At 46.9% G+C, this 9,679-nt stretch overlaps 1 protein-coding gene across 1 annotated transcript in view; it reads left to right on the forward strand.

The window, feature by feature from the left end:
• LOC135273279 (neuroblastoma breakpoint family member 11-like) overlaps positions 1-8,147 on the forward strand; it is a gene marked incomplete at its 3' end in the record, with an annotated part of 138,835 nt that extends 130,688 nt beyond the window's left edge. The window contains exons 10-17 of the mRNA XM_064372141.1: positions 825-1,050; positions 1,393-1,614; positions 2,394-2,513; positions 3,797-3,996; positions 5,044-5,116; positions 5,962-6,173; positions 7,111-7,183; positions 8,105-8,147. Of these exons, the coding sequence (XP_064228211.1) occupies positions 825-1,050; positions 1,393-1,614; positions 2,394-2,513; positions 3,797-3,996; positions 5,044-5,116; positions 5,962-6,173; positions 7,111-7,183; positions 8,105-8,147 (1,169 nt within the window). The remainder of the gene's footprint in view (positions 1-824; positions 1,051-1,392; positions 1,615-2,393; positions 2,514-3,796; positions 3,997-5,043; positions 5,117-5,961; positions 6,174-7,110; positions 7,184-8,104) is intronic.
• Between the last annotated feature and the right edge of the window lie 1,532 nt (positions 8,148-9,679).

The raw sequence follows: 9,679 nt of genomic DNA on the forward strand, positions 1-9,679 counted from the left end.
AATTTTTTTTGTATTTTTGGTAGAGACGAGGTTTCACCATGTTGGTCAGGCTGGTCTCAGACACCTGACATCAGGTGATCCACCCACCTTAGCCTCTCAAAGTGCTGGGATTACAGGTGTAAGCCACTGTGACCGGCCTCTCGATTTTTAAATGAATGGTGCTTTTTGTGTCACACTAATAACTTTTTGCCTAGCCCAGGGTTGCAAAGGTTTTCTCCTATATTTTCTAGAAGTTTTATAGTTTTAGCTTTTACATTTAGGTCTATGATCCATTTTGAGTTGGTTTTTGTATCTAGAGTCATCCCTCTGTATCTGTGGGGGATTGGTTACAGGACCACCACAGATCCAATTAATGGTCAAGTCCTACAATCTGCCATCTGGATCCACAGTTACACATCTGTGGTTCCACCAACTGTGGATCAAATTTCCAAAGTTGGTGGAACCCACATATAGAACTAAGCATATGGATGGACAAGGTAATGGCTTTGGGTTTCAGCACAGCCTGGGCAGTTGGAATGCAGGGCTCCTGAGATTCCATGACAACCCCACCTTCTCATAATTCTATTATTGCAACAGCAAACGGTTACCTGGCACACTGGCTGAGACCTCCCTCACTCTTGTCAGAGGCAGAGCTACAGGCAGTGCCTTCGGCTCTGAGCTCAGGCAACGTAAATGCTGTTTTTGCTGTTAAGGATTCTAAAGTGCTGTGAGGTGTAGATTAAGTTCTTCGCAACCGTAAGTCAATTCCAGCTGTTGTCATCCCTCAGTCCTGACTAAACCTAGTTGATTTCACTAGTTTTTGATCCATCATGTGCTTGGGTTTCTTCTCCCCAGTCCCTGTTTGAACTCTCCTGCCACAAACATCAGCATGGTGGTAACTGCCGCACATTTGTCCCATGACAGGGCAGACATGACTATTCTAGAAATCAACGAGGAATGGCAAGTCCAGCGGGCAGAGAGCCAACACTCTCTGGCCAAGAAACTCAAGAAATACAGTAAGTTCTGTAGAGTCACCATCACAAAAGTGATGAATCAGCACCTGTCGTCTCTGTGAGATACTGAAGAGTCTCTTCATCAAAATTAATTTCATCCTTCCCTTAGTTCTAGGAAAACAGAAATGGGTATTTTAGCTTCATTATGTTAAGGATGGCAAACAGAGGCACAACGTATTTAGCAACTTTTCCACGTTAGCAGTCCGATGTGAGGCGGGACTAGAGTTAAAATCCTACTGACTGACTTCTGACACAGGCACAGAACCACTTGCTTTTCTCAGCAAGATGCTCAATCATGTTTACCAGAATGCTCTCTGTACCCTAGAAGATCCTGCAGACAAATAACATCTAGTCTGTTGGTCTAAATGCCTGGAACTAATGAACTGCCATTCTGTTTAAGCTTCTTTGAGCCCAATAGGCAAATCTCTCTTCAGGGAACCCCAGGGGAAACACGGCGACAGTACAGAGTACCTGCTCTAAGGAGCTTAAAGAGGAGACTGCTCCTAATAGTAACGGTGGCATCCATAAGTGACAGCATGAAGAGCAGGGAGTACCCTGGGGAGAGGGAAGTCCTGCTTCCTGGGGCACAGGCTCTTTTTCTAAAGAGGAAGAAAGACGGCACGTAAGACATTGGGGAGGTAGCAGTGCCGTGTGCAGAACAGGGAGCCTGGGCCAGTCTCCTGGGCCCCATCCAAGTGGCCTATCTTCTCTGTGCCTCAGTTTCCTCATCTGTTCATTGGATACTATAATAACGCCTACCTCTGTAAACTGCTGCAATGAATTACATGCCGTGATTTTTCTAAATCTCCTAGAACAATTCTTGGCACAGAGTAAACACTATCTATTGGTTCTCCATCCTACTGTTTCTAACTTAATTCAAACGTTATTAGTATTTGGTCATATTTCTATGATGACCTCAGGGTCTCATGCCTCATATTTCATGCAATTATATTCAGATATGAGTTTTTAAATCTTTGACATATATGTGCTTGAAATTCCCAGTACCAGGGAATCCATGAGTCCCATCGTCCTAAGGGCCTTTCCTACTATACAGGATATCACTGCTTTATGCCCCAGTAGAGTGTTTGACAGGAGAGGCTGCAAGGCTTGCAAAAGTGTCCCAGGATTCAGAGCCAGACCTCAGGGGCTATGAATTCTGACTCTGCCTCATCCCAGGTGAATCATCCTGTCAAGTTACTCGATGTGTCAATGAGTTTCTTTTTCCCCATCTCTAAGTTGGAGAGTATCAGATGCCAGCAAGTTGGGAGGTTGATAATAAAAAATGAAAAAAATCCCTCACTACAATCTGGTACTGGGGATGCTTTTGTCCTTGGGATAGACACTGCCACCTGCCCTGCAGGCAGTGACCACACCAGTATGTCCAGCCTTCCACTGAGGCAGGCATGACTGTCTCTTCTCAGAGTGTGAAGAGGAAAAAGACATAGACTCCGTGCTGAGGAATGAAGTGCAGTTCATCGAGGAGAGGCTGGCAGAGAAGCTCGGGCAAGCTGAGGAGCTCAGGTGAGAGACGCCATGGGGACAGGCAGGTGGGCAGGGGTGTGATCTCTGAAGTGCAGCAGTTGAGCTGGGAGAAGCAGGAGCTAAGCTGGGCCAGGACAAGGGCAGGCATTTACATGGCAGGCACATTTCACACAAACACTCATAAAACAGAACAATAACCTTAGCAAGTTATGGGTTGCAGTTGTTTCTTGAGCTTTGTTTTCTCTTCTTAAAACAACTAATTGTTGAGTTGAAATTTGCGTATCCAAAATTCATCAAAAGAAAATGAACCACCCAGCAGCATTTAATACACTCAAAATGGTGTGTGATCACCACCCATTTACTCTTAGTCAGAGTCACCTCCTGACTGCAGCAACTCATTCATTCAATCAATATTGCCTTCTTGACCTGCCATTCCTTTGTCCTTTCATCTTTCCAATTCACCCCATCTGCACCTGACCACATTTCTGTGCACGGCTCTGTTTCCAGTCACTGCAAGATGCACTATGTGAATTTTCACATAGAAATGTCCATGGGCAAAGTGAGGAGCTGAAAGGACATCCCCTTGAAACTGATTTAGGAAGACACTGACTTTTGTTTACAGAAGAAATAAATGAATGGAACATCACAGAGGATCTTACAGGAGCTCTCTCTGATACAGAGGAAGCCTTTGTATATATAAGTACAATATATATGTATACTATATATATATACACATATGTATATTTTCATGGACTCTCATTTCTGTCACCCAGGCTGGAGTGTAGTCACACAATCTCAGCTAACTGCAACCTCTGCTTCCAGGGTTCAAGCAGTTCTCCTGTCTCAGCCTCCCGAGTAGCTGGGACTACAGGCATGCACCATCATGCCTGGCCAATTTTTGTATTTTTAGTAGAGACAGGGTTTCACCATGTTGGTAAGGCTGGGTTTGAACTCCTGAACTCAGGTAATCTGCCTGCCTCGCCTCCCGAAGTGCTAGGATTACAGGCATGAGCCACTGCACCGTGCCAAAAAATAGAAAAAATATATATATATGTATATATTATATATATATGTATATATATATAATATACATATATAATATATATATAATATATATGTATATAATATATATATATAATATATATATATATAAAAAATACATATATATAATTTCTCTTGGCCACAGGCATTTTCCCAAACATGTTGTGACCTTCTGCTTGGAGGGCTCCTTGAGGACATGCTCACATAAACCTCCGTTGCAGTATTAGAACTGATCACTCATCCCTTTCCGTTATTAAACGTTCTCTGCTATCTCACCATAGGCAATATAAAGCCCTGGTTCGCTGTCAGGCAAAAGAGCTGACCCAGTTACAGGAAGAGAGAGAGGCCTCCCGCTCACTGAATCAGCATTTAAAGGCCCTCGTCACTCGTGATGACCCTGACAAGTCCCAGGGTCAGGAACTCCAAGAGCAGCTGGCCGAGGGGCACAGGCTTGCAGAGTGTTTCAACAAGCTCAGCCTAGGTAAGGTGGACACAGGTCCTGATGACACACAGTCCCAGGCTTATGAAAGTCCCCAGACCTCCACACCTCCACAATGGCAATTTTGTGGGTATCGTTTCTTTCCACTAAAAATCTGTAGCCATGACGTGACCAGGACTTCCTGGGCAAAAGCAGACATGGGAAACCCTTGGGGTTGGAGGTCACAGGATTGCAGATGTCTCCTCATTTCTTGCTGGAACATGGTCTTTGAGGCAAGAGGCAGCGTCTGTCCAGTTTTAAAGGACAGGAAGGAGGCTGTGACAGGAGGCACCTTGTTAGAGTAAAAAGAGTCCCGGACTAAGAATGAAGGTTCCCAGGCTCTATCTTCAGCAATGTCTTTAGCAACTGTGAGGAAATGATTAATTTATCCTTCCTGAGTTCCTGTCTCTGAATCTGTAAAGGCAGACAAAACTGTCTCTTGCATGCAAATGTGGGAGCACTTCTGACTATATTTCACGATGAGATAAAGCCCCTTGCTGTGTAGTGTTGGAGAAGGCACTTGATGTCGGGGCATTTGGTGGTAGGAAGTGGTCTAGACTGGAGCACTCCCCATGGAGAGAGGGTCCCTGGGTAGCACAGTGGAAGTCACTTGGAGGGCCCATGAAGTTCCCAGTGTAGGGAGTATCGTGGGACAAGTTTGTTTGTCCTGTCCTAAGAGAAAGATACAGGCTTCAATGCAAGCTGTGACAGGACACAGAGCCAAAGCCTGTGCCTGGGTATCAGAAGTGTGGCAAGATTGGGGAGACAGCTGCTGAAGCTTAGAGAGAGGCTGGACAAGCCTCCAGTAATATGGGGAGCAAGAAGGCTTTTCAGCATTTGGCCACATCTTGATGGTGACTCTCCAGGTCAGAAACACGTTCCCTCATGGATCAGGAGAACATGCCAGGGCATTTTTTAGGGCTAAACAGGAGAGTTTTCAGTACAATGCAGACCCATACATGGATGTTCATGTCTCAGTGCACGTAGGGCTGACTGTGCTTCCAGTGGGTGAAGTGGGAAATATCTGAATAGACGCTTCTGTATTTGCAGAAAGTGACGAAGATGAAGATGAAGATATTACAGATGAGGAGGTCGAGAAAGTACAGGGATCACCTGAGCCCAGGTAACACTGAATACTCAGGAGCGGGTAATGGGTGGTAAAATATGGAAAAGGTCTCAGAAAGAACACAAGGTAGGTGAAGGTAGTCACAGACGGCAGGTTCAGGATACAGACAGCTGCACAGTGCACCGATTTCCTGCACTCACCAACAAGGAAACAGCCCTGTTAACATGCTTGTCCATTGTCTTCGTGGCACCTGTAAGCATGACCCTCTATGAGTTCACTAGCCCTAGGGACTTCCTGCACACACAGAGGAGACCTGTCCTCCCCTGTAGTGAAGCTAGGACGAGATGGAAAGCTGCTTTTCACATGCTTGTCCTTAGACTCTTGTTAGGGAAGATAAATGACAAGGAGACAACAAGCAGGAATTAGGAAGCACCTACCAAAGTTAAACACCAAGACAAGTGCCCAGGAACACTTGACGTTTCACATCACAATGTTAAAATTAAAAACAATCTACAAGGCACACCATCTCCGGAGTCTACCAAGGCTCAGACACCTGTATTCCCTTGGCCACAGCATGTTAAATACAACCCAGCTAGACACACGGTGTGGCAGCTGTCTTTGGTTCTGTGTGAGTGCTGTGAAGACTGTACCATACAGAAGCAGCGGAGCCTCTGCCTTCCTCAGCTCCTGTCTTTCCAGTGCAATGAACACCAGCTGCTCTCTTCCTCTCTGGTTCCCAAGGCAGCCATGCTCTGTTGCAGATAGAGGAGGATTGCCTGTTCTCTCTTAAATGGAACCTCCCCTTTGCTTTCTGGAACCACTACCTTATGCCTTCCGTCAAAACCAGCTGGGAATCCCTCTTGGTTTAATCTTTGTCATCTCTATCCTACCTGGCTCGTGAGGGAGGTGCAGAAGGCTGAGGAAAAGGAAGTCCCTCAGGACTCACTGGAGGAATGTGTTGTCCCTTGTTCAAACAGCTACAGCCGTTCTGACTCCAACCAGCCTCACAGGAGCCCCGAAGTAACATTTGAGGGAGACGAAGTTGACTCTGCTATGATTGTAGACAGTGAGTGCGCTCAGAATGAAGATGAGGAAATGCCATACTTTCTCCCAGGTAGCCTCCATATTCTTTATGCCTCATACCTCTGTCTAGGCTAAGGAAGATCAATTCTGAGGACAGGCTGTATACAAACCCATTGATTTGAATCAGAAACTAGGATGAAGCTGGGGGCAGTGGCTCACATCTGTAATTTCAGCACTTTGGGAGGCCCAGGCGGGTGGACTACTTGAGTTCGGGAGTTCAAGATGAGCTTGGGAAATGTGGTGAAATCCATCTTTAAAACGAATACAAAAAAATTACCTAGGCGAGGTGATCGACACCTGTCGTCCCCACTAATCGGGAGCCTGAGGTAGGAGAATCATCTGTGCACAGGAAGTTGAGGCTGCAGTGAGTCATGATTTCACCAGTACACTCCACCCTCAGTGACAGAGAGAGAACCTGTCTCAAAAAAAAAAAAAAAAAAAAAGAAGGAAAGAAGGAAGGAAGGAAGTGGTCTAGACTGGAGCACTCCCCATGGAGAGAGGGTCCCTGGGTAGCACAGTGGAAGTCACTTGGAGGGCCCATGAAGTTCCCAGTGTAGGGAGTATCGTGGGACAAGTTTGTTTGTCCTGTCCTAAGAGAAAGATACAGGCTTCAATGCAAGCTGTGACAGGACACAGAGCCAAAGCCTGTGCCTGGGTATCAGAAGTGTGGCAAGATTGGGGAGACAGCTGCTGAAGCTTAGAGAGAGGCTGGACAAGCCTCCAGTAATATGGGGAGCAAGAAGGCTTTTCAGTATTTGGCCACATCTTGATGGTGACTCTCCAGGTCAGAAACACGTTCCCTCATGGATCAGGAGAACATGCCAGGGCATTTTTTAGGGCTAAACAGGAGAGTTTTCAGTACAATGCAGACCCATACATGGATGTTCATGTCTCAGTGCACGTAGGGCTGACTGTGCTTCCAGTGGGTGAAGTGGGAAATATCTGAATAGACGCTTCTGTATTTGCAGAAAGTGACGAAGATGAAGATGAAGATATTACAGATGAGGAGGTCGAGAAAGTACAGGGATCACCTGAGCCCAGGTAACACTGAATACTCAGGAGCGGGTAATGGGTGGTAAAATATGGAAAAGGTCTCAGAAAGAACACAAGGTAGGTGAAGGTAGTCACAGACGGCAGGTTCAGGATACAGACAGCTGCACAGTGCACCGATTTCCTGCACTCACCAACAAGGAAACAGCCCTGTTAACATGCTTGTCCATTGTCTTCGTGGCACCTGTAAGCATGACCCTCTATGAGTTCACTAGCCCTAGGGACTTCCTGCACACACAGAGGAGACCTGTCCTCCCCTGTAGTGAAGCTAGGACGAGATGGAAAGCTGCTTTTCACATGCTTGTCCTTAGACTCTTGTTAGGGAAGATAAATGACAAGGAGACAACAAGCAGGAATTAGGAAGCACCTACCAAAGTTAAACACCAAGACAAGTGCCCAGGAACACTTGACGTTTCACATCACAATGTTAAAATTAAAAACAATCTACAAGGCACACCATCTCCGGAGTCTACCAAGGCTCAGACACCTGTATTCCCTTGGCCACAGCATGTTAAATACAACCCAGCTTAGACACACGGTGTGGCAGCTGTCTTTGGTTCTGTGTGAGTGCTGTGAAGACTGTACCATACAGAAGCAGCGGAGCCTCTGCCTTCCTCAGCTCCTGTCTTTCCAGTGCAATGAACACCAGCTGCTCTCTTCCTCTCTGGTTCCCAAGGCAGCCATGCTCTGTTGCAGATAGAGGAGGATTGCCTGTTCTCTCTTAAATGGAACCTCCCCTTTGCTTTCTGGAACCACTACCTTATGCCTTCCGTCAAAACCAGCTGGGAATCCCTCTTGGTTTAATCTTTGTCATCTCTATCCTACCTGGCTCGTGAGGGAGGTGCAGAAGGCTGAGGAAAAGGAAGTCCCTCAGGACTCACTGGAGGAATGTGTTGTCCCTTGTTCAAACAGCTACAGCCGTTCTGACTCCAACCAGCCTCACAGGAGCCCCGAAGTAACATTTGAGGGAGATGAAGTCGACTCTGCTATGATTGTAGACAGTGAGTGCGCTCAGAATGAAGATGAGGAAATGCCATACTTTCTCCCAGGTAGCCTCCATATTCTTTATGCCTCATACCTCTGTCTAGGCTAAGGAAGATCAATTCTGAGGACAGGCTGTATACAAACCCATTGATTTGAATCAGAAACTAGGATGAAGCTGGGGGCAGTGGCTCACATCTGTAATTTCAGCACTTTGGGAGGCCCAGGCGGGTGGACTACTTGAGTTCGGGAGTTCAAGATGAGCTTGGGAAATGTGGTGAAATCCATCTTTAAAACAAATACAAAAAAATTACCCAGGCGAGGTGATCGACACCTGTCGTCCCCACTAATCGGGAGCCTGAGGTAGGAGAATCATCTGTGCACAGGAAGTTGAGGCTGCAGTGAGTCATGATTTCACCAGTACACTCCACCCTCAGTGACAGAGAGAGAACCTGTCTCCAAAAAAAAAAAAAAAGAAGGAAAGAAGGAAGGAAGGAGGGAGGGAGGGAGGGACAGAGGGGAGGAAGGGGAGGGAAAGAAGGAGGTGAAGGAGAAAAGGAGAGAGGGAAGGAAGGAGGGAGGGAGGGAGCACTAGGATGGAATATTTAATATAGATACAAGAGAGTCAGATAGCTTTCCAATTCTCCCTGGCCCTGATATCAGGTGACTGGACCACAGGCAGGTAGGACAACTTCACAGCCACCTGTGTACAGGAGGTGTACGGGAGGTATCTGTCAGTCCTTCTATCTCAGTTCCTATGTCTCTTGTCACCTCTAATGATGTAATTTGTGCCCCAGGACAATGTCCATGGAGTTTCCATGCTTGTCCAAGTTCACTGTCAAAGACAGCCTTGCCTACATTTTAAAAGATGTTGTTTCCCTGCATTTACATGATGTCTGTCTGTGTGGCCTTGGTCACTGGATTGCTTTAGTGAGAAGCAGGGACAGCAGGGATGGGTGTCTGGGAGCACTTAACAAAGGGAAAACTGAGACTGTTCCTACTGCAGCCCCTTCTCCTTTCAGCTCCCACCCAAGAGACCCGTCCCCAAGGGACTTGCAGTGGAGACGTGAGCTACTACCTGTCAGAGATGGAGACTTCACTGACACAGCCGGAGCCAAGCACCCTGGTGCCCAATTGTCTTGGACTACAGCTGGATCAAGGGTTCGACTGTGGGAATGGCTTAGCCAGGCAGGGCCCTTCATCCACCACCTGCAGCTTCACAGCCAATGCTGATTCTGGGACCCAATGTTCCTTTCAAGGTAGGGAAGGAAAGAGGGTAGGAAGCTCTAATCCAGGTCTTGGTGGTCACGGTGCTGTGGGTGGAGCAGAGAATGGGCACCTCTCCGTGCTCACTCAGGGTCAAGTTGAAATCCGTGATGCTCCAACCCAGTGAGGTGAGCAGGAGCCTGGGGCTTAGGACAAAATCTGCTCTCAGGTCCTGGGTTTGCCTCCTTCTGGTTGTTCACTTTGGCCAAAGATTTTGTCTTTTGGGGATATAAATCTCTG

The sequence above is a fragment of the Aotus nancymaae genome, unplaced genomic scaffold (assembly GCF_030222135.1).
Source record: "Aotus nancymaae isolate 86718 unplaced genomic scaffold, 86718_ANA_hifiasm-v0.15.2.pri h1tg000007l, whole genome shotgun sequence".
In the NCBI taxonomy this organism is placed as follows: domain Eukaryota; kingdom Metazoa; phylum Chordata; class Mammalia; order Primates; family Aotidae; genus Aotus; species Aotus nancymaae.